Consider the following 26,181-nt stretch of genomic DNA (forward strand, 5'->3'; position numbering starts at 1 on the left):
TTTCCACCGCCAGCAATAATACCTCAAGTGTTACAGAAAATCAGACAAACACAGAGCCTCCAACTCACTTTGGTCGCGCCCTACTGGCCAGCCAGAACGTGGTTTCCATTCTAATTCAAGAAATCGGTCAGTCGAAACTAGAGCTACCAAAGCTCAAATCTATTAGTACATCCACACACCAAACAGGTGCACGGAAGCCCAGAAGTATTCCAACTTCCGCGTATGGACTGTATTAAAATGTGTTTAAACAAGAGAGGATATTCTACCAGAGGCAAAAGCGGTCACGCTTTGCCTTACGCTATTCTACACGTAACTTGTGTACGCGACAAGTGGCACAGTTTCGAAAATTACGCAGCAAATAAGGGATTTACAGCGAGACATGCTACTCATCCACAAGTGGCAGATTATTTGTGTTACTTACGCCAAAACAAACATTTAAAAGGCTCGACATTGTCAACATATCTTGCCGCGCTTAGTTCTGTGATAACTATGAGAACGGGTGTCAAATTGACTAAGACTCCAGAGTTTCTGGCCTTATTACGTGCTTTCCGATTGGAGGACCAAAAGCGGAAGTTCCACGCTCCAGCTTGGGATCTGAATATAGTGCTACAACACCTCACAAGTGAGGCTTATGAACAGTTGGAATCGACAACCTTTGAATTTCTCTCACAGAAAACGCTTTTCCTGTTATCTCTAGCCACGGCATCCAGGATGTCAGAAATTCACGCACTAGATTATGAGAGGATACAGTTTGATGACAATCAAAACACAGCACACCTGGGATTAAGATGGGATTTCATCGCCAAAAATCAACTACCAGGTCAACCAGACAGGTTATTCCATATCCCTGCACTATCTTCGATTCTCGGATCTCAAGATACACTGGACTTATCTCTTTGCCCAGTCAGAGCTCTCAAAATCTATTTACGACGTTCCAAAACAAGGCGAAGATTTCTCAAACGATTATTCATCCCCTTATCGGCAACAATTCAGACAGAAGTATCTCGTACCACCATATCTATATGGATAAGAACTGTCATACCAGCGCCTACAAGGCAGCAGGCCTGGACCCTCCAACAGCATCAAATCCCCATGAGATCAGGGCATTGGCTTCCACTCTCGCCCTACACGGTAGGTGTTCATTGAATACAATTATGGAAGGATGCTTTTGGAAATCTAACATGGTGTTTGCTAATCACTGTCTGAGAGATATCACCACCGAGGACGTCTCAGGTATTCACCATTTCGGTCCCTTGGTCCTCGCACAGCAGTTGACAGTCCCTCGTAGACGTTAACACATACTCTTACGAGATTATTATGTATATTTCATACCTGCATTATCTAGCTTATAACTCTACGGAGTTCTAGGGCTATGTATATACTTAGCTTAGGTCTACTCAGCCTTAAGCTTATACTGATGATTATGTTCAGTTGTATAGCTTCTCTATCAGAGTTGCTTTTATATCTTTATTTGATAATATCATAGTATATTATTATTGTAATACCCCAGTTATGGCAATATATAAACCTATGGTTTATAATAGAGGAAATATCCTAAGTCTATGCCTTTATGAAGTTCCTGTTAGGGGGTTATTACAGTTATATCTATATAAATCACTAATTTTATAAATCCAAAGTATTCTGTTCTTCCCACCTCCGTTTCCGTAGGATTCTACAAGCTAAAGAGCATGAGTCAGGATAAGGAAAAATATGTAATTTTTAGAGTAAAATTGATATTTTATACTTATCCTGACTCATGAGGTAAGCCCTCCCATCCTCCCCACATAACACTTTGGATTTCCCTGTAAATTCAAGTGTTGGGCTCGCAAAATCAGGAGAGAGTGAAGCATGAGGCCAGAGGGTGGCGACACCTGTTCCCGCGCAAAGGGCAAAGGGAGGCAACTCTTGGTGAGTACCATTAGTGATTTTACATTGAAGGGAGCTTCATTTAAGGAGATACAAGTGTTCCACTATGTTCGTAAGAAGAAGAAGACAAGCAAAAGAGCATGAGTCAGGATAAGTATAAAATATCAATTTTACTCTAAAAATTACATGTTCATTTCTTGGTACACTTGGGCTGCATGTTAACATTGTTGATATATGTCATGTTAGATGAACAACACAAAATGTTGGTCAGTTCTGTTAGTTTAAACACATCTCTGATTTGCCTTAATCTTCAAACTTGATTGGGGTGGTGGGGTGGCCTAGTGGTTAAAGCATTCGCTCGTCATGTCGAAGACCCGGTTTTGATTCCCCACATGGGTACAATGTGTGAAGCCCATTGCTGGAATATTTCTGAAAACGACTTAAAACTAAACTCACTCAAACTTTATTGTCTTAAGAGCACAATATGTTGATTATATACTGAACTGGCTCCAGTTGTGTATTTACTTCTCTTTGTATACAGGTGTGGAATGAGAGAGACTATAACATCCCCTACATCAAGGTAAGCTGCCCTGGTGTCACACTACACGTATGGTGTAGGAACAGATACAGTGTCCTTCTAGCTACAGGTTGTGTTGTGTCTGCCCATCCGTAAATGTAAATATGAAACGCATCACAAGTTTGTTTTCGCTAGGCAACTCAAGCAAAACTCAAGTACATCTTTGGTTTCTCTTGTTGACCTCACCTAGATTGAAAGTTTGAAAAAGGAAGTGAAACAGCAACTCTTAGTGTATCATTTTACTGTATGGCTAAAAAGTCACAGCAATTTGACATGGCCCACAATATTTTCTAATGACCCACATAACTGATGGCTGGTGAGCCATGGGCTCTCATTTTAGAAATGCTTGAATGAACACTGCAGTTAGCGAAGGTTGTGAAGCAGGCATGGAGATGTCTTTCCAGCTAGGATGTCATGTTACACATTCCTCAGTTAGATTACCGGGAAGTAATAATATGTTACTTGGACAACTCTGTGGTGTTGGATGTTGATCTATTCCAAGCTTGGGCAGGTGAGGTAGCCTAATGGTTCAAGTGTTTGCTCGTCACGCTGAAGACCCGGGTTCGATTCCCCACATGGGTACAATGTGTGAAGCCCATTTCTTGTGTCCCCTGCCGTGATACTGCTGGAATATTGCTAAGGCGCATAAAACGAAACTCATTCACTCTCTATCCCAAACTACTGCGCAGATGAAGGGCATATAATTGGCTGTTAAATTCAAGATCATGGGCAAGAGAAATTCTGTGCTGTTGAGATGGTAAATGATGTTCTGGAGACAAATGTGTCCAGAGTTTATCATTATGAAATGGAGATAAAATATACAAATCAATAGAAGATGCTCTGCCCATTTTGTTTTCAAAAATCTTTGCCTGAGAAGCAGTTGTCTTTCTTTTTTCAGATTCATGGACAAGTTCATGTAAATGTGAAATGTTTCCCTTTTTTAGATCCTGAGGAAGACTTTCGATGACAATGGCCTGAGCAACGTGCGTATGGTGGCAGCTGATGGAGGATGGGGTATTGCCAACGATATCCAGAAAGATTCGGTGCTTGCTAGTGCCATCGACTACATAGGGTAAGGACAGATACACTGTGACTGCAGCCTGCAACAGGGAATAGGGAGGTTTCTTGGGAAATATAACATGCTGAATAGATTTATTCAACCTTGACTTTTATTCCTGTTTTGCAATTTCTTTCCCAGCCTGTATAGTGTGAGTGAGTGAGTTTAGTTTTACACCACTTCCCACAATATCATGGCAGAGTACACCAGAAATGGGCTTCACACATGGTACCCCTGGTGGGAACTGAACCCGAGTTTTCAGTATGACAAGTGAATGCTTTAACCACTAGGCTACAAATGATGATTTCTCATGCTGTCAGTCAACCACTGCTTTGCCTAGGCTTATCTAACGAGACATTATGTACCATAACTGGTATATTTCTTACTTGCAAAATCACTGGGTTTTGGGGTTGTTGTTTTCTGCCTTTTATATGTTTCAACTGAAATTTTAGTCTATTTAAACCTTGAAAGCTAGAAATAGAGTCTGGCACTAATATCCTTGTGATATTTCTGGTTTGTTGACAGAACTCACTACCCGGGAACCTTGACCACAACTGCGGCCATGAAGACCGGCAAGCAGCTATGGTCCTCGGAAGACTTCAGCACCTTCAACGACAACGTCGGCGGCGGATGCTGGGCCAGGGTTAGTCCCAGACTGAGTTGCATACTTACAGGATAAAAGTAGTCTCCTATCGTCCTGGGCCCTGTTTCACAGAGCTATCGTAGCGCTACAACTGTCGTAACTCCTATACTGTAACATAGACTTACGGCAGTCGTAACACTACGATAGCTTAGTGAAACTGACCAGTTTCAGTATTTCATTATTTTTCCTTATCCTGACTCATGTATTATTGCTTGTCTCCTTCCTTTCCCGAACGTTAGTGGAACACTTGTATCTCCTTTTTGAAGCTCCCTTCAATAAAGCAGATGTAAAATCACTACTCACCACGAGTTGTCTCCCTCTCGGTTTTGGCGAGAAAACGACGCCTTCACTCTCTCCTTCTTCGCCCTAGTGGACGGTTGGGAGAGCACCTGTGTCTCCAACACGGCACTATATCCTTTGCTAACTTAGTTATTACCCTATAAGTTACCTTTATTAGATTTCAGGGTGTATCCTTCTACAATATGGTTTGAAATTTATTAGCAAATTTGACTGTTTATTCACGGTTTCACGTGATTGTTCGGTTTGTTTACATTTCATGAAAACCTGTTTTCGTTTTAGGTTTAGGTTCTCTGCTGCAGACCCACATTATTGTGCCCTAGTTGTCCAACAATATGTACTTCCAGCTCTCGCTGTAAATTATGTCAGCAACTAACAAAAATTGAATTTAATAATTATTATTTCTCTGAGGATAAATCCAGGCGGCTGTTACAAGTCATGGCTAAACCGGCTGAGTCCCTTAAGAGCTGTCTGTCGTTGTCAGACGACATACTCCCATCCAGTGACCTGCCGGAGGCGTCTTCAGAAGATGGGCGTGGGATGAAGTCCGCCATTACGTCGAAGATAAGATCTTCTAGGTCGGACAACTCCTCAACCCATATGAAGATAAAGAGGCCATCTTCGTTGCAGAAGAAGCCTTACGCCCCTAAGGCTTCAACGAGATCTACTGGGAGCTCTTCACAGACTACAAGGACCTTCTCTGCCGAGATCGTCCCGATGGAAGAAATAGGCTTGTACGAAGAACCGCCTATCCTCATCCCAGAGATACTGCATAAGAAGAAGACGCAGGCCTCAGCAACAGTAATGTCAGCACAGTCTGAGTTACCTTCTACATTGGCAGCAGGGACCCATGAGGTACAGCGATCCCTGGACCATATCGCTACCCTCTCAGATGCGTCATCTCTACAGTCGTCGCAGACATTCAACCCCGGGACCTTCATGCAGCAATTCTCCCAACAGATGATGGGCCTGATGGAGAAGCGCTTCGCGCAGGAAAGGACCTTGCATGATGGTCAGGCAGCGCCTCTCATGCTCAAGTCAGGACCAGTGCTGCACGAAGGACCCCGCACCGGTGGTGCATCTGAGATATCTACAAAAGGTTCTAGCTCTAGGACTAAGAGCAGACCTGCCCTGCACGACGTCAACGAACCTGCGCGAAGGAAGGGACATTCATCCGACCAAAATAGATCGTCATCTGAGGATGAAGCTAATGAAGAGCCTTCGCGCAGGCTACCTACATCACAGAGAGGCTTACACCTCCAAGAAGATACAGAGAGACGTCTCAGGACTCAGACCCTCAACAAAATTCTCTCACCTGCCGCAAGGTCGTCAGATAGATCATCAAGAATGTCACCATCACCATGCAGGTTGTCACGGGATTCACCGCATAGGAATATATTGCCTTCGGGAAGGCAACCCCGGACACGTAGACGCTCACCTCCACGCAGGTCACCATACAGATCACTTCTTAGAACTACTCGTAGTTCAACATGCTCATCCCCACGTAAATCACCAAGTAGATTGCCACGCAGATCACCACGTAGATCGCCATGCAGATCGCCACGTAGATCGCCACATAGATCGCCACGCAGATCTCCAAGGATATTCAACAATCATATACCAGTGGACATGATACAGAGGACGATAGCGGTATCATATTTTTGGACTCAGAGATAAAATATTGGATGGCTAATGGACTGGACCTAGCGTCACCCTCGAAGAGATCTTCACCGGCGCAAAGACTGAGGGACACGTGTTGAAGTTCAAGAGGGGTACTCTTGTCCGAATTCATCACCTGCGCAGATCTTCAGACTGAATCCAAGACGGGATTCACATCGTTGAGAAATTTTAGATAGATATATCTACATCAGAAGATAATAACGGGACTCATGTCCATACAGAGATCTTCACTTGCGTACAGATCTTCACATTGGCGGGGTTCAGCAGCAGCCTTGCTAAGGCTATGAAGTTACAAAGTCAACATATTCCAAACGTTCAAGTTTGGGAATTCCCGCTACTTTACATGGGACCCTGCATAAAGACTCCAGAGATTGATGTAAACTACAAAATCAGCAACGACTCCCTTTGTAGAACTTACAACAAAGTTGACCATCAACTCTTCAAGGACCTGTGTATTTCAACACAAAGAGGGTATTTTACGACACTTCATTGAGATCGATGAATGCAGTCTACAAGTGGCAGCGCTGAGGAGGTGTAGACTTCAGCTGATCATCTGTATAAAGGGAGGACTGCATTATCTTCAGGCCTGAAGTAACAGTCACAGCAGCCAGGGAAACAGCCTACCTACATCGGTATTACGCGGCAAAATATTTCGCGTGTTTACCATGCAACCCTCTATACACGTGGTCACTCGTATAACTCCAGAAGGCTACAGACAAGACCGAGTGTTGATAAGATATCAACGACTGCACAAGATTCTACAAGGACCTTTTTTGCTGCTACACCGGTCACATCGCGGGAAGCTAAAGGAATCAAAATGCTTCATTTTGATTGGTCCATGAGAGACAACACCCTGCGCAGAAGTCGGACGTAGTTCACATGTCAGGGAATTCTTACAAGTGACAACCTTTCAACAAGGGAGGAAGGCCTCAATTACAGTCCAGTTAGACGGGAACTACGTGATTCGGCTGTCTTCACGGAGTTAGAGACCTTCCCTGTCAGCATTGAAGACGATTCATCAGGCGAATTGCAGCAACATACGTTTGACGGACTTTTGATGACGGTAGCCAGTCTACTTTATATAGACTTCACAAAGATGGCAGTCACAGAGTCGGACATTGCTGCGTTTCCCTCACGGACATGGCAAGGGTTTCACGATCGTTTGATCTAGATACAAGCCATTGTATCTCAAGCACTACGCTCTCCGTTATTACTACGAAGTTGGCAGAGCCTACTCAGTCCTCAAGTCGGAACTAGAGCCTACACAGGACCTGCAGTTCCTAGGAATTCGACTCATCACAACAGAAAACCGCATAACAGTACCAGAGGACCGTTGGCTAAAGATACAACAGATGGTATCGCAAGCGCTTCTCTCTCCGTGGCCACTCCGACAGTGGCAGAGTCAGTTGGGTTTCCTCACGTCAGCACAGGATATGATGCGCAGAGGGAGATTACAACTACGCCCACTATTGGTCTTCGTAAATGTACATCTGGACGATCCGGACCCCTTCGGACTCCCGGACAGACTAATACCATATCTACTATGGTGGACTCAGAGATCGAATGTTTGCGGAGGCACCTACTTAGCAGAGCCAGAGTGCAAGACGCATCTCTCCAAGGATGGGGAGCACACCTCGTCAACGAAGTGTCAGCTGGGAAATGGACAGTACAAGAGAAAAATCTGCACATCATCATGCTAGAAATGAAAGCAGTGATAAACGCCATACTCCACTGGGCCAGCATTTTAAAGAATGCTCATCTAACGGTACACACGGACAACTCCACAGGGGCGTTCTACATAAACAAACAGAGATCAACAAGGTCGGCGAACCTTCTGAACCTTTGCTTTCATCTGTTCAGCATAAAAGACAACCTGAACATCCACATAAAAGCATGCCACATTCCAGGAGCCAAGAATGTGATAGCAGACGCACTATCTCGTCCAACTCAGCCATCCCCAACAGAATGGATGCTACATCCAGAAATCTTCAAACAGATCATACAAGAGATAGGAGCGCCACTAATAGACTTATTTGCCACAAGATTCAACAATCAACTGGTAACATTCGTCTCTCCAATACCAGATCCACGAGCATGGGCAACAGATGCTCTAAGCATCTCCTGGGAAGGACTAAACGCTTACGCGTTCCCACCACCAGCTCTAATACCGAAAGTGTAGCAGAAAATCATGCAGACGAAGAACCTGCAACTGATTTTGATCACGCCTTACTGGCCGGCGAGAATATGGTTCCCCATTCTCATACAAGAACTGGGACCGCCTCAACTGCAACTCCCAGAGTGGACAAACTTGCTAGTACATCCACACACAAAGCAAGCACACGGCAACCCCGAGGTGTTCCGCCTACACGCGTGGAGCGTATCAAGGCGTGCTTAAATAAGAGAGGATATTCCACCAGGGCAGCTAAAGCGGTCACACTAGCTTTACGCCAAGTCAACACGCAACTTGTAATGACAAGTGGCGAAGCTTGAGACCTACGCGAAAACAGGCTTCACAGCCATGAAAGCGACACACCCTCAAGTGGCGGACTATCTTTGTCACCTAAGACAAACGAAGCGGTTAAAAGGGTCAACACTCTCAACATACCTAGCAACATTGAGCTCAGTTATCACTATGAGGACGAGTGTAAAACTGACTAAGGTACCAGAGTTACTGGCCTTACTACGCTCTTTTAAACTGGAGGACCAACAACAGAGATTTAAAGCTCCGGCTTGGGACCTCAACATAGTTCTACGGCATCTCACCAGTGACGCTTATGAACCATTAGATAGGACATCTTTTGAGTTCTTGACGCAGAAAACTCTATTCCTGATTGCCTTAGCAACAGCAGCAAGGATGTCGGAAATACATGCTCTAGACTTTGAAAGGACACGATTTGATGAAAATCGAAACATCGTGCATATGGGACTGAGATGGGACTTTATAGCAAAGAATCAACTGCCAGGTCAACCGGACAGACAATTCCACATCCCAGCACTATCATCAGTCCTTGGGCCACAGGATCCTTGTGCCCAGTAAGAGCATTAAAAGTCTACCTACAAAGGTCTAGGACCAGGAGACGAAAATTCAAGCGTCTTTTCATCCCTATATCGGCAGAGACACAGACGGAGATCTCTCGCACTACGATAGCAATATGGATGAGAACTGTCATCCTACGGGCCTACAAAGCAGCAGGACTTGATCCTCCAAGAGCCTCCAATCCACATGAAATTAGAGCTCTGACGTCAACACTCGCTCTACATGGAAACTGCTCTATCACGAGGATAATGGAGGGCTGCTTTTGGAAATCGGACATGGTGTTTGCCAACCACTACCTGAGAGACATCGCCACTGAAGACGGCTCTGGCATTCACCATTTCGGCCCACTTGTTGTAGCACAACAATTGACAGTTCCACAGAGGCGCTGAGACAGAGTCTCGCCCTTTTATCACATGACTTGCAAAAGCTAACACTCAGGAGAGTTACAGCTTTAGAGTCCATATGCACATCTAAGACAGACTAGCATAAGTGATAAGACCCAGTACTTGTAAGGACGTACTCGTACATAAGAAGGGTCGCTTCTCCACTTGATGCTTGCATCAAGAGATGGAGTTGCAAAAATGCACATAAAAATGTTAACAGAAGTAAGGACCAAAAGTTAACAATTGTGGTCCCCCCATCAGAGAAAGCTGGAAGAAAAGGGTAACAGCAGCAGCAGAGCCTAGCAGTAAATTGAAGTGCTACCAGGAAGTAGACGTAAATCACTAATTGGAATCCAGAAGTGGCTTGACCCACCACCAGATCCGTCGGATTCTACAAGCAATAATACATGAGTCAGGATAAGAAAAAATATGTAATTTTCTGAGTAAAACTGATATTTTATACTTATCCTGACTCATGAGGTAAGCCCTCCCAACCTCCCCACTAGCCACTTTGGATTTCCCTGTAAATAGAAGTGTCGGGCTAGCAATTTGGAGAGAGTGAAGCATGGGAAGACGGGGGGGCACCGTTTTCCCGCCAAAACCGAGAGGGAGACAACTCGTGGTGAGTAGTGATTTTACGTCTGCTTTATTAAAGGGAGCTTCAAAAAGGAGATACAAGTGTTCCACTAACGTTCAGGAAAGGAAGGAGACAAGCAATAATACATGAGTCAGGATAAGTATAAAATATCAATTTTACTCAGAAAATTACATTCTTCACTTCTATGTATACTTTCTGCACCAAATGAACTGACATGTTCAAATAAGGCACCTTTAACAAGTTCATCTTTCAGTGTTTAATGAGGAATTGATATCTGTTTCAGATTCTAAATCAAAATTATGTGAATGGCTACATGACAAGGTGGGTTATTTGAAAATTATATCCAATAAAAATACAAAACTTTTGGTTGTCCCAATAGACTGATCATGATTTGTTGGCGAATCAAAGGAGTATGGTCCTCAGTGTCATTGATCTCTGGATGGCCAGTTGTCTTTAGGACAATGCAGTAATCTTGGGCTCGCTTACATCAGCTTACATTTAAACATAGAGCACTTTATGAATACGCAGTGCCATTTAGAAAGCGGTCACATAAGACATATGTTATATTTGGGATTACACATTCGTAGTAAAGTACAGATTCTAGTACTTTTGTTGGGTGTGGGTTCGAATACCAGATGGGACTCAACCCAACAAAATTACTAGAATCTGAACTTCAGTGAGAAAGTGTAATCGCAAATATAACATATGTTAGAGCATTTTAGTTCCATTATTGAGGGCCATGTAATTTCAGCACCATCTCCTGGAACCTGATTGCCAGCTACTACCAAGCCCTGCCATTCTACAGAGACGGGCTGATGACAGCTGTAGAACCTTGGAGTGGGAACTACGTCGTCCAGAGTCCTATATGGATCACAGGTAGGGATGGTAGTGGGAACTATGTTGTGGATCACAGGTAGGGAGTCCATGGTCCTATATATGGTCCAGGTAGGGATTGTAGTGGAACTATGTTGTGGAGAGTCCTATATGGATCACAGGTAGGGATTGTAGTGGGAACTATGTTGTGGAGAGTCCTATCTGGATCACAGGTAGGGATGGTAGCGGGAACTATGTCGTCCAGAGTCCTATATGGATCACAGGTAGGGATGGTAGCGGGAACTATGTCTTCCAGAGTCCTATATGGATCACAGGTAGGGATGGTAGTGGGAACTATGTTGTGGAGAGTCCTATATGGATCACAGGTAGGGATGGTAGCTGGAACTCAGGTCCAGAGTCCTATATGGATCACAGGTAGGGATTGTAGTGGGATGTCCCTATATGGATCACAGGTAGGGATGGTAGCGGGAACTATGTAGGTCCAGAGTCCTATATGGATCACAGGTATGTTGTGGAGAGTCCTATATAGGGAACAGGTAGGGATGGTAGCGGGAACTATGTCTTCCAGAGATGGATCACAGGTAGGGATGGTAGCAGGGAACTATCCAGAGTCCTATATGGATCACAGGTAGGGATGGTGGCGGGAACTATGTCTTCCAGAGTCCTATATGGATCACAGGTAGGGATGGTAGTGGGAACTATGTTGTATATGTGGAACAGGTATGGTAGCTGGAACTACACCGTCCAGAGTCCTATATGGATCCAGGTAGGGATTGTAGTGGGAACTATGTTGTGGAGAGTCCTATGTGGATCACAGGTAGGGATGGTAGCGGGGAACTATCCAGAGTCTATATGGATCAGGTAGGGATGGTAGCGGGAACTAGAGTCCTATATGGATCACAGGTAGGGATGGTAGCGGGAACTATGTCTTCCAGAGTCCTATATGGATCACAGGTAGGGATGGTAGCGGGAACTGTGTCGTCCAGAGTCCTATATGGATCACAAGGGATGGTAGCAGGAACTGTGTCGTCCAGAGTCCTATATGGATCGCAAGGGATGGTAGCGGGAACTGTGTCGTCCAGAGTCCTATATGGATCACAAGGGATGGTAGCAGGAACTGTGTCGTCCAGAGTCCTATATGGATCACAAGGGTTGGTAGCGGGAGGGGAAGAGGTTAGAGTTAGTGGTTTCATTAGATTGGAAAGAACAGGCTTTATAGCTGTCTTTGAGATCTATTGTTAAGTTCATCTATTGTTGGTATATATTCCATGTCTATTCTGTCTTGTCAGATCATTGAGTACCTCTGTGCTGAATCAGACTATTCCTCAAGTTTGGAGATATGAGTTAGTTCACTCTGATCCACTGACCAACATAATAATGGTTTTGTGCTTTGAACAAACACAAGTATTGCGTTTTTCTACTCTAAAAGAGGCTTTATTACAGTAGTTTGGATCTGCACCTTAAATTAGAATCTGTCAGGTAATAGAACTACTGCTTTTGTTCTATCATGTATATTTTTAGTGCTAAATTAGTGAATAAAGGAGTGCTACTGCCCTAGACTATGGGCTTTTGATCTACAGCTGTCACGAAACTGCTTTTTGTCTGCAAGATGTGAAGACAACATCTTCTTCCTGCTGTTTCAGCTCACACGACCCAGTTCACAGAGATAGGATGGAAGTACTTGCGTCATGGCGCCGGGGTGGGGAAACTGGAGACCGGGGGTAGCTTTGTAGGTCTCGTCAGTCCTGATGAGAAGGACCTCACCATCGTCATAGAAACCATGGTTGGTATTGGTTTGTTACCATGGTTATGGGTTTCACTTGAATCAATAAATGAGCGTAGTTAGATGGGATCTTCCTAGTTCTTTGCTTAATATCTGTGAATAAATGAAAATAAACTTATACATGATAAATGTATGCCATCTCTAAATATGTATTCTAATTCTTTAATGCAAAGAAAATTGAAACACCTTGCGTAGACCTACAGAGATTTAAAGTTATTTTGTTTTCACCAGTTTAATTGTTTTGCTACTTGGCAATATATTTTTCTTTCCCCATAAAGTTGTGTATGGAAGTGTATTTTCAAACTTTGTAAAAGCATCATGCTGAGTCTTGGTGATACAGGAGAAGGATAGATCCAGGTTCCCAACAGCTGACACATGGGGATGAATCAGTATGAGGCACTTTGCTATAGTACTGTCAGAAATTGCAAATAGCATATGTTGAAATTACCCACTTCGGCCTAACTGGGCGTTCAGTTGGATGCGTAATACGATATCCAGAAAAGCATGTTTACTCGTAAAATCAGGCAAAACTTAGAAAAAAATGAATAGCTGCTGAAAACAATAGATCAGACTATAGATGGTAATTAGGTCGTTCAGCCAGGTATGACGACGGACCGTCGACTCACCTGGCATGAAATGCATGTGCTGCCTACAGGCACAAGGGGTCATGTCAAAGATATTTTGTGCTTTTTCATGTGTGTTGACTATGTCTCATCTATTGATTAACATCTAACGTGTCTTTCTTTCATATAGTTTCATATAGTTTATGTTGAGATATGTAAAAGAGTATGATACCCGAAAACCATAGAAACGCATCATAGTAAATAGGTGGCATGACCACTCGAAGATCGACAGGACTGGATATTATTTTTAAATTGTTATGATGTGCCATGTACCTCCCCAGTATAATTGCCCTAAAGGATTAGCTTATCTTAGCTTATCCCCAAGCCCGACCCCATGTTTTGCTTTTGAGACGACCCCTCCTATTTGTTTCTTTTTATAGTGACAGTGAGACTCCATGGTAGCCACATCCTGAATAGTTTCGGCATAAAAGTTATTATTTTTTACGTCAGCTATCGTTTATAATGAATCTACGTCTAATTTCAAATTGGGCATTTGAAAAGTGTCCTTTGTAATACAATATCGTCGCACACTAATTTGCATGAAGCCATGGTCTGTTCCAAATAAGTCTTTTTGGACTTACATAAAAAACGCATTGCTCATTTCTGCACTAATTTCCCCTCAGTAAAGTCTCTTTTCTCCGTTTCCTATCTCTCTGTAGTTAGGCCGAACTTAGATTAACAGATATTTCACACTTTCACATATCAACTACATAAATTGTAGAGATAAATGAGAAAATACATTTTTTTTCTATTTCCGACAGTACTTTAGTATGTATTTGGCCAAGGCTGTGGTATAAGACAACATTCGTTCAATGTTCCATCATGAACCTTAGGAGGTTACACTAAAGTGTCCCTGTTCCCAGTGTTGCTATTAGGGCAGTAAAGATGTATGGAACTATCGATGCATTGCAGTTGTTGAGTCTCCGATAGCAATTAATCGATGATAGAAACGAAAAACTATCAATGCATCGATAATATTTGTGACTATAAATAGTTTAGTAATTGACTTCCGTTGATAAATGCGCAGGGCAAAATACAGGAAGTACCAGATCCATCCACGTTGATTTAGAGTTATCCGCCCCTGTTGCCACTTAAACAAACCTGTTTTGGGTTTCAAGTTTCTTGTCAGTTATTAAAAGAGACTGAAACTACTTCAGCTTGTTAATATATCATATAAACTATTCATTCCTTTGGGAAAGGAGACAATTCAAGCAGAAAAAACTACTCCAATAGTATGTTGCAATAGACTATCATTATCGCAATACAGTGAAACTCGGCACCTGTCTAATCCGGCACCCTGTCTAAACCGGCATTATATATTGGTCCTGTAGGGTGCCAGTTTTGACAGGTTTCACTGTACTTGTTTCCCCCTCAGTGGTCACCCCTAGTTGCTATGTCTGGCTGTCATGTGAAGTCTTGTGTTGTCAGAGTCATGACCACTCCCTGTGCATTCGTCCGGCTCTCCCTCCTTACAATGTGACTCCCGCCACAGTGGAAATTGAGTTCAAGGGCAGCTTTGTAAGTGATTGATCTGATGAAGGTGAGAAGGTACTGGCTCATGATTCCACACAGACACTGACATATTTCAACTTAATGCTTCATCAAGAGGATACAGTTTAGTTTTAAGCCGCTTTAGCAATGTCATGTCGGGAGACACCAGAAATGGACTTCACATATTTTACCCATGTGGGGACTCGAACCCGGGTTTTCGGCGTGATGAGCAAACACTTTAACAACTCGGCTACCCCACCACCCCTCAAGTAGATACAGCTAGTGCCAATATGTCAGGGGTCTAAACAGAAATGTTAGCACAGCATTGCAAGATCAGAATATGTTTTTACATAGAACCTATATTTTTTTCATGGAAAATGTGATCTACAAACTAAAACTATTTTGAGATTTTTAGCATGAAAAATGAAGAAGTAGGTCTCCTTCATCACTTGACACTCATCCGCATGGAGTGTGTTTTCCTCTCTTGCATCAAAACATATTCATATTCTTATTCATTTCCTAGGAAATTAATGAACATGATTTATGCTGTAATTGAGCGTGTCCATCACAGACTGTTTTAGAGAATAGTGATTTCGACCAAACATGGACCGCAACTGTCATAACTGGTACCTGGTCTTGAGAGTTATCTGTCTGGGATCACATGGTGTCTTTAACAGGGACATGAAAGTGAATGGAGCTTGTGTAGGCTTGTAGTTAGTCCACAACTTGATATCCGATATGGTAATGCCATTATGCCCCTTGTAGGGGGGCGGAGGGGTAGCCTAGTGGTTAAAGCTTTCGCTCATAACGCCGAAGACCTGGGTTCGATTCACCACATTGTCACAGTATGTGGAGCCCATTTCTGGTGTTCCCCGCCGTGATATTGCTGATATAAGCTGCGTAAAACTAAACTCAATCACTCACTCACTTGTATCTTGTGTGGTGTCATCCGTCATTACTGTGTCACCTTCTTGTATAATGTTGTCACTAACTTTTTCTATTTTATGACAGACATTTAGCCACTCGTATTGTATCCGACCTCCCATAGTGCCATTCAAAGTCACAGCTACAGAGATCGTCATGCATTTTAATTCCAGTTTCGTAAGTTGGTCGCGTCAGTGTGAACACTTATCATAGATGTTGAACTAGTGTGGACTCGGTGACGGTTTCGGTAAGAACCTCTGAAATGCCTTTTTCAAATTTTACATTTTATTTGGAACTTTTTATGCATGCACAGGGTTTTTTAGTTAATGAAAAGTATGGGTAATATACATAGAAGCATGTTTGAATTGCGTGCTGTGATGTTGAAGTTTTTGTATCACACAAATAATGGATTCAGTTTTTAGTTGTGTTTGAGTTCTATGTTTTTGTACCAGAATATGTGGGACCTGAATACCAAACTTAATTTCATTATTACTTGACATGAATGCTTAGCTCATTCTTTAGATCGAACATGACTACTTGTGAACATGAAAAAAAGAGAATACAGGGATATAATTGATTTAATAAAGGGATTCTTACTGAGTTGTAGTCCAGGGCAGAGTAAATATTATCAGCTCACACCACATTTACAATTAAGCAGCATCCTAGAGAGGTTTTAGTCGTCAGTATTTGTATCAAGAAACCACCTCAGTGTTTAGGTGTTAGAACGGGACAGTGGGGAAGAATTCTACACAGGTGTCAGGATGTAGGACTGGTCCAGCTGAAGGAAGTGTACTCTGTTCTCTGTTACAGGCAGCTCTGACTTCTCTCAATGTGTGGTACAGCAAGCCCAGCTACGGAAATGAAGCAGACGTGTTCTTCATGAAACAGAACAAACTCTCGGTCAGCATCTGTTTACATTCCCCGGTCTCAAACATGCATGTCCACTTGAGGGGTTGTAAGCTCAGACTGAGACAGTGAAACTGTAATCTTACAATAAAACTCCCCACTCACCATATAAACACACCAGCAGTGAAATTCATCCTGTTTATTTCCCATCTCTCAGGGGCGGTGGGGGAACCTAGTGGTTAAAACATTCACTCAGCCCCCAGCACACACACACACCACACACACACACACCCAATAAAAAGTGGTTCCGATTACCCAACTGACCCTTGAATTCTGGTGCCGACCTTATCTCTTTTAAGCGGTATGAATATAATAAGCTTTCAGATACCATTGTTTTTTCCCTGGCACCGACAGGCATCAGTCATTCTGATAGATAGTGTCAACATGAAGGCCGTAAGCTTGATTGAATAAACACTTATACATTGATAAATGTGTTAATAGTTTGTACTTTTACATCTAAAAGAAAATGTAAAAAGAAATATCCTACCTACCTACCCTAAATTTTAAAGAGGTGTAATCTGAAACACGGCATTTTTTATACTTGGCTTCGTCACGCTGAAGATCCAAGTTCAATTCCCCACATGGGCACAATGTGTGATATTGCTGGAATATTGCTAAAAGCGGCTTAAAACTAAACTCACTCCCATCTCTCAAGCCATATTTCAGTTCAATCACAACTTCTATGGATGATGGTCTTATTGGGAAGTGGAACTGGTACATTGAAATATTGAACCCAAGCTTCTGTCTGTGTACTGCAAGATTTTCTGGGTGGCACTCCTATTGTTGAAGGGGCGGTGGGGTAGCCTAGTGGTTAAAGCGTTCGCTTGTCATGCCGAAGGCCCAGTTCGATTCCCCACATGGGTACAACTTGTGAAGCCCATTTCTGCTGTCCCCCGCCATGATATTGCTGGAATATTGCTAAAAACGGCGTAAAACCATACTCAGCCTATTGTTGAAGTTTTAATGACATGATGACATCACAAACATGCCAGTCCAATCTGGAGTTACCTCCCTTTGTTACAATTTTAGTTTTTAACCTTTGATTAATATTCTGACTACTGATGCCTTTCCAATGAGTTATTATGAAGCAAATTTTATGTGGTTGTATTGGATTTGTACATTTTCAATTTTAAAGGAAATGCAAGTATGATTCGCATGTACATTACTCTTAGGTTTGTGTTGCCATGGTTTTATTGCCATATGGCAGTAAACAGTTAATTCCTGTCAGTGTCAAAAGATAAATTTTACAGCTTGGTCTTGTAGAACATGAAATTGTATGTTGTGTCATGACGGTTTTACCTGCAGATTGTGAACGGCAAGGCATCTCTCAAGGTGAACCCAGATGAAATCTACACTCTGACAACACTTGAAGTCGGGCAGAAGGGGACATTTGACAATGCCCCACCTGCCTCCAAGCCCTTCCCCCTCCCCTACACAGAAGACTTTGAAGGTAGATCTTATTTCTGTTATGTAACCATGGTAACTAACGACTTCATCTTGAACTATTAGTTGAATTTGGTTTCATTAACTGCAACTGGTTCATAACAAATTCGTGTCACAATTTCATGAATATTTCTGTTTCATATTTACATTTTGTATGGTAGCACAATGATACTTGTCACTCTCAGTGAACCCTTTTATAAAGCATTGTAACAGTACAAAGACAGAATGTTCTAGCGAAGACTATTATAGTAAATGAAGAGTCGGATCTATAACTCAGGAAGCATTACCTTACACTGTCTAGTACTTGAAGTAATTTTATCACTTCTGTGTCTTTCGCGCTCACATGATCTTATTTTACATGGCATATTATCATTTTATAGATTCTAGTGTTAAACTTCAGCTGAATCACAGCGGTTAAAACCTTTTTCTTCACTGTACCTTATGTTTGATAATGACTGGGGAATGGTTTCTTTGAACATCTGAGGTGTGCTGCTGTTTGTTTACAGTGTTGTGTCCCTTTCATATGCCAGGATGAAATGATGATAGGTTGAATGCTAAGTTCAGCCTGTTTATGGCTGTTAGTTGCTAACCACCATACCTGTGCCTGTAGGTTTCAGCAATGCTGTAAACACCTAGGACTGGCTTCACTCCTGGCTTTCCTGGGCGGTGGGGTGGTCCAGTGGTTAAAGTGTTCGCTGGTCACAATGAAAACACGGGTTCAATTCCCCACATGGGTACAGTGTGTGAAGCCCAGTTCTGGTGTCCCCGGCCATGATATTGCTGCTCAAAGTGGCATGAAACAATACTCGCTATTTCTACTTTCCTCCTGCCTAGCTGACTGAGATACTGTTCCAAGCGGCGTAAATCCCACCTCGCTTACTGGTGAATACTCCTGTCCAGTGTTGAAGGTGCTGTCCCTGTCCTGATCCTGAATTTTAACCTGCATGCTATGTGTGCTTTGATATGCATGCTTAAATTGTCTTCCTTACAGCTTCCAAAATAATTCCCCATTGCCATTGTGTCTCATTGAGTGTGCCATACACCGGTTTACATGTGAACCCCTCTTCTACTCTTCCTACTATTGTTTAGGCTATGAGATCTTTATGGAGCCTTACGACCTTGCTCAGCAAATGGGGGTGTTTGAGGTTGCACAGGATGATGCCTCCAACAAGGTGATGAGGCAGAAAGTGTTAGCTCAGCCTGTGGTGTGGTGTCAAGCTGAGAGCCTGAAGATATCACTAAATGTCATTGGCTCTCACAACTGGTAAGAAGGATACAGTGCCAGGCTCTCTTCAGCAACCAGGGTGTTCATGACAATCTGTAGCCAGGGTGTTCATGACAATCTGTAGCCAGGGTGTCCATGACAATCTGTAGCCAGTGTGTTCATGACAATCTGTAGCCAGGGTGTTCACAGCAATCTGTAGACAGGGTGTTCACGACAATCTGTAGCCAGGGTGTTCATGAGAATATGTAGCCAGGGTTTTCACAACAATCTGTAGCCAGGGTGTTCATGACAATCTGTAGCCAGGGTGTTCATGAAAATATGTAGCCAGGGTGTTCACAACAATCTGTAGCCAGGGTGTTAATGACAATCTGTAGACAGGGTGTTCACAACTGTCTGTAGACAGTCTTCACAACAATCTGTAGACAGGGTGTTTACAACAATCTGTAGCCAGGGTGTTCATGAGAATATGTAGCCAGGGTGTTCACAACTGCCTGTAGCCAGGGTGTTCATGAGAATATGTAGACAAGGTGTTCACAACAATTTGTAGACAGGGTGTTCACATCAATCTGTAGCCAGGGTGTTCATGACAATCTGTAGAGAGTGTGTTCACGACAGTTGGTAGACAGGGTGTTCACGACGGTTGGTAGACAGGGTCTTCACAACAATCTGTAGACAGGGTGTTCACAACAATCTGTAGACAGGGTGTTCACAACAATCTGTAGACAGGGTGTTCACAACAATCTGTAGACAGGGTGTTTCCAACAATCTGTAGACAGGTTGTTCACGACAGTTGGTAGACAAGGTGTTCACATCAATCTGTAGACAGGGTGTTCACAGCAATATGTAGACAGCGTGTTCACATCAATCTGTAGCCAGGGTCTTCACAACAATCTGTAGACAGGGTGTTCACAACAATCTGTAGACAGGGTGTTTCCAACAATTTGTAGACAGGGTGATCACGACAGTTGGTAGACAAGGTGTTCACATCAATCTGTAGCCAGGGTGTTCACAACAATTTGTAGACAGGGTGTTTCCAAACAATTTGTAGACAGGGTGTTTCAAACAATTTGTAGACAGGGTGATCACGACAGTTGGTAGACAAGGTGTTCACATCAATCTGTAGCCAGGGTGTTCACAACAATTTGTAGACAGGGTCTTCACAACAATCTGTAGACAGGCTGTTCACAACAATCAACAACCATGACAATAAACTGGTGTTTACAAGAATTTGTGCATAATATGTAGTGTGTTTAATGCTTACTGAATTGTGATTATTTTGATACTAGTGAAATTTGCATGGAAAATAAACAGAACTTGACCTTCTGTTTTGTGGAATTCGTATTATGTTTTGAGAATTTGATCAACTTGTTACTGATGTGTTGTTACTGATGCACCTGTTGAGTCTGTTGTATGAGGGGAGATGTACAAGGACCAGAGCATGCATGACAAGCTCTGTTGTTCTGAAGTTCAGAAACAGATAAAGGACCCATAGCTCAACAATCCTATTGCAATGCATGCTGACAAATGTCATTTGAATGCTGTATTTATTTACTGAGCCAGTTATCTAAGTAAGTCAGCTTCTGTTAGTATACATTTACCTCCTATTATGAGGATTTTCAGAATAAAATATGAACTGAATTTATTTGTTTCAATAAATGACATACAGTAAAGGCAACTAAACAGCATATTTTGTGCTTAAATATGATCCAGGGAAATTCAGGCAGGAACATTTTATGTGTGCTTCATTTAATTTGCATGTAAGGCAATGTCTGTATCAAACGTCGTCCAGAGAGTTCATTTCTGAATATGCCATGCTTTTCAACAGTAATAGGCACTTGTCTCTTCCACAATTGTCACATGTCTCTGTTGATTTGCATGATTTCATTTCGCTGACTAATGTTAACAGTTTGATTCATGTTAGTTTCACAGTATGACCTTAACCTCCATGTCACCTTTGCTTTCACACTCCGGCACAGCGATGACTAACATAACATCACTGCCACAGGCTAATTTGCATATCACGTGACCGGACTTTTCTCTTGTTTGTAAACAAACGCGCATATTCATAAGAAGAAGAGACTGGACACATGAAAGCTTTTCGGCGCTCTCTTCATAATGTTTTACATTGTTACATATATATTCTTCCACAACTGCGACAGTTAGGTCTATGACAGTACATATTTAGATATCAAACTGGCTGCATCGTTTGCTCTCCATCAGCTTTGATGACAGCACGTGGAGCCGTATAACCTATGTAAACAAAGGATCGCTTCGCAAATCGAAATAGTGTTACACGTTTTTTTATATTTTCTCAGTGAAACTAAACTATTCTATTAAAGATGTTTAATTAGATGTGTAGACTCGTCAAAAATAAAAGAGTAAAAGAAATCTGTACATTATATTGAATGGACATTGCAAGATGTGACAAATCGTCACATTTTTCTGGCCTGTGGCAGAGGTACTATGCTGGCTTGCCACACAGAACTCTGGGTAAGAGAGTGCTTTGCTTTGTACCCTGTTCTACTACTGATGCTTGACAAGCAACCATTGTGCTCTCACAGAAGTTGATGTACACACACTGTTCTTCAATACAACTTCACCTGTCAGACCTCACACCCTTCGTACAAAGATTAGGGGAGGTGGGGTAGCCTTGTGGTTTAAGCTTTGCTCGTCAAGTGGAAGACTCAGGTTGGATTCCCCACACAGGTACAATCTGTGAAGCCCATTTCTGGTGTTCGCTGCAATGATATTGCTGAATTATTGCTAAAAGCGGAGTAAAACCTCACTCACTCACTCACTCACTCACTCACTCACTCACACTCATGACCATTATGTTTCGGCATGCTGACACAAAACAATCTTAGCGTAAGGTGACCCTAAGTACTATCCTTCACTGTAGGGTTATGATGATTGTGGCAGTAAGATTGTCCTACCTGATGGTAAGTGCGATGTCTGTTTGTCTCCCCAGCATACCGCGAGCAGGAAGAACCCTTCAACCTGGTACCACAAGTCGGGTGCTTTGAAGTCCACAATACCTCTGACCCTACCCACCGTCAAGTGATGAGACAAGTCGTACTCTCCGCACCCATTGAATGGTGCCCCATAAACCTAGACTTTCCCATTACCATAGGGGGGAACTCCAACTGGTGCGTGCATGTTTTTACAGTATGTGTGAAAGTGAAGGGATATTCTTGAGCAAGATGTATTTTCTTACTATGGCAGTTACTCTACGGCAGTTCTAACTGAAGGAAGTATCTGTAGTAGGACTAATTCTGTGACTGTGACTGCACACTGGGAGAGTTGAAAATGACTAGATGAACTGACATAGGAGTTGGCCTGAGTGTGAAGGTTGAACACTTGTGAGGTTGAACCCGTTCTCTTCCCACAGAGGTTACTTGTCATACCTTCCTACGAACCTCTGTTCTAATACAGCCCTTTTGTGGTGCGAGTGTTCAGGATTCATGATTGGTTGCAATCAGATTTAGTTGTGCAATCAGCGACATTTCAAAAGTGATCATTCGCAAGGGCTCGGTTTTTTCCTTATGGTTCAGGAAAACTTGAACCTCGTCCCCTGCGAGATGCGTGAACATTTCTTCTAGACGGAACTCAGTCACGTAATAGCGGATCAATGGCGTCTCTATCGCCCTCGTTGACAACGGTCAAGCTAGCCATTAAATGTCTTGTGTGTCAAATCAACACAAGTCCCCGACAGGGGAGGGATATTTGGATCTTAGTCAAGTTGGATCTAAGTCAATGTATTACGTGTTCAGATTGGATAGAAAGAAGGGAGATACTTCATGTTGTGATTTTTTGCCGCTAGGGGATTTTACGAGTACCGGAAAATATGGCCATATTAGAACAGAGGTTCGTAGGGAGATATGACAAGTAACCTCTGTGGGAAGAGCATGGGTTGAACCATACAGTTTAACATCAATCAAGTGGTATCATGCCTATCATAACATACCTTACTAACTGTAGCTATGTACCCCACCATGATAGCACTGCAGTACCGATAAAGACAGCATGAAACCATATCTACTCACTCACTACAGCTCTGGATCATGCCATGGTTGTTGGAGAATACCATCTTTCTGTTGAATGGACATGCTCACAGGAATAGCCTGTCTGTACGTAACACGTCTGCACGTAACCTGTTTCATTCACATAGTTCTAAGTGCAAGAAAAAGTATATGAAATATGTACTGAACCTTTTTGTCACTAAGCTCCCCTCACCATCTTTCCTCCCCAACCACCCAGCCACCCAACACTCAGGTAAATGTTTTAAGGTTCCACCCAGCCACCCAACACTCAGGTAAATGTTTTAAGGTTGTGCTGGAATTTACCTACCAGCACACTATGTACTTGAAATCATTAAGTGGCTGGGAGATAGCAGCCGATGGAAATATATGTGACACAATAATTGTAATGTCAAGGGTCAACGTCATCTCCAAGATCATGGATTGAAAAACCTACAATTACTCAAAAGAATTGCTGTACATGACTTGTCAGATCATTGGTCATGAGTGAGATAAGCTACGTATCTGGGTAAAACACTTATATAAAATTTCCAATTACGCATTGAAAAATAATTGTTGCGTACCAATTACGCATTAAAAATGTTAGATACGCAAATAGTTTAAAACAAATGCGTACGGAATATATTTATAAAAATTGCTTGCGTAATGAAAAAGACATCGATTGCTATCAAGTTGAACTGTTAGTATAGGACAAGTGTTGTACTGTCAGTATAGGATGAGTGATTTTTTATGAAATCATTTCCATTATATTTAAGTTGGTTTTCATTAGGTATGAGATAAGGCAGAACATACCTGCTTAGTAAACTTACTCAGTCACATAATACTTAGGTGAGTAAAATGACTGAAATACGCACATATTTGAAGCAGTGGGTAACGGAAAATGAAATACCCACTCAACATTCATAAAACCCACTCCAAAAAAATACAGTGGGTACAGTACCCACATGAGGTAAATCTTATCTGGAGCTCTGTATCATCAAGGTGGAGAACTGAGATTGTAAGGTTTCTGAAGAGGGTCATTGTGGTTTGAAAAATCTTGCCAGGTTGCTTGTCGAACTGAAAACATTTTGTGTCAGATCAACCTTTTTCATTATATCAAACTATAGACGAAACGCTTACAATGCCAGTTACAGCTGTCGCCCTGCAGTGTTTTGTGATTGACATTTACTGCGTAAATTCCTTTTTTGTACTGACTTAATGTCATTTGGTTTGGTGCATAGTTTTATTTTGTTTGAGTGGCATTCTAGAAGTTGGTGGTATAGAGATGACAAAACTTTATAGATTATCAACTTCTTTATTTTGACAATGGCGATGTTTCGGTATAGATTCTTATACCGTTATACATATGCTTGAACACAGCATATGAATCTATACCAAAACGTCGCCATTGTCAAAATAAAGAAGTTGATCATCCATAAAGTTTGTCATCTGCATAGTTTTATTTGATGTTTGTCATTGAGATGCTTGGAAACGTCTCTTTTAAGAAGTCTGAATACAATATACAATATAGTGAATGCCTTGTCTGTCCTTTCATAATCATTTCATCGGAGCATACGTAAAAAGGCAATCAATATTTTTCAACAGAAATTGGTTGATACATCAGGGAAAACCTAAAGTGGTTTTACGATTGTCATTTATTTTGGTATTTTATTTTTTTCGATTTCCATGGGAACAATTTGGACTTGGTCTCAAAAAGGGGTGCATTTTGTTTCCAGAGATCAACTGGAAAACCATCAAAGATTTTTCATCCAAACCTTGCACATGTATTAACCAAGGGTGGAAGTGGTGCCTTTTTTCCTTTGACATTGATATTTGTGTGTACCTGACATAAGAAATACAAAGTTACGAATCCCATTTCATAGTTATTGTTTTGACAGCTCAATATCTTCTCTTGTATACAGGCGGACAGATTAGAAAGAAATTTTATCATCAACTTAGACTTTAAGTAACTGTCAGACGATTTATTCTTTCAAATCTTTTGGGGCCGAAGGGATTTGTCATCTATTGATCACTCTTGTAGTTTAACAGTTGTGGAGGTAGCACTATGTTTTATCTATTCTTAGGCCGAACATTTATTGTTGCATGTCACTGGTTGCTGAAGTGAATCTGCAGTATGTGTACATGTTTTGTCATTTATCTAGATGTGCCAGTATTTAATTAAGTTTCAACTGAAATGAGTATGTAGATGTCTAATATTTCACATGAAACCAGTGATTTAGATAGTAAGATTTAGTTTGTGCATTGTGAACCTAAAGAAAGGGAAGAAAAGCTTTGCCTTAAATTACATTATTGTGATATCATTCAAAAATATAAATCTTTTAACGTCACACTGATGAAAAAGCATGTTCTATTCAGATGGTTATCAATAAGGGAGCAGACCTGTTATCTTCTGTATTTTCCTGAACATTTACATGTGAAGGTCATTTGACAATTAAAACTCTCCAAAAGTGCTTTGAGTTTTATAGTTAGGGATCGCTCATAATTTATGGCTAGGGGGTGATGATGATTTGGGGGGCAGGGGGTTCCACCCATTTTTGTTCGAGCTAGGGGTCAGTAATTTTGTACATAAAAATATGTTTAAAATTATGCTTAAAAATTATGGGAAGGGGGGGTCATTGATTTTGTACATGACATGCAGGGGGTACTTATTTTATACATAAATTGTAGGGGGTCATTCAAATTGTACATGCTCTTCTTTTTTTTTCCCCCACCCCAGGCATGAATTATGAACGGTCCCTTAGTAAGAATTTTTTCATTTGAATGTGAATATTGCTATT

The 26,181-nt window shown here is 42.0% G+C and overlaps 1 protein-coding gene across 2 annotated transcripts in view; it reads left to right on the top strand.

Annotated features, from left to right (window-relative positions):
* LOC124258367 (galactocerebrosidase-like) overlaps positions 1-26,181 on the top strand; it is a 46,980-nt gene that overhangs the window by 15,844 nt on the left and 4,955 nt on the right. The window contains exons 6-15 of one of the 2 annotated variants that reach the window (XM_046692458.1): positions 2,408-2,446; positions 3,388-3,515; positions 4,026-4,143; positions 10,422-10,459; positions 10,890-11,014; positions 12,616-12,755; positions 14,807-14,896; positions 16,604-16,693; positions 18,005-18,149; positions 19,232-19,406. In XM_046692458.1, the coding sequence (XP_046548414.1) occupies positions 2,408-2,446; positions 3,388-3,515; positions 4,026-4,143; positions 10,422-10,459; positions 10,890-11,014; positions 12,616-12,755; positions 14,807-14,896; positions 16,604-16,693; positions 18,005-18,149; positions 19,232-19,406 (1,088 nt within the window). Of the gene's footprint in view, positions 1-2,407; positions 2,447-3,387; positions 3,516-4,025; positions 4,144-10,421; positions 10,460-10,889; positions 11,015-12,615; positions 12,756-14,806; positions 14,897-16,603; positions 16,694-18,004; positions 18,150-19,231; positions 19,407-22,335; positions 22,514-26,181 lie in introns of both variants that reach the window. The other variant, XM_046692457.1, reaches the window with a different exon arrangement.

The sequence above is a fragment of the Haliotis rubra genome, unplaced genomic scaffold, assembly GCF_003918875.1.
Source record: "Haliotis rubra isolate DU_JTF1 unplaced genomic scaffold, ASM391887v1 Scf69, whole genome shotgun sequence".
Lineage (NCBI taxonomy): Eukaryota > Metazoa > Mollusca > Gastropoda > Lepetellida > Haliotidae > Haliotis > Haliotis rubra.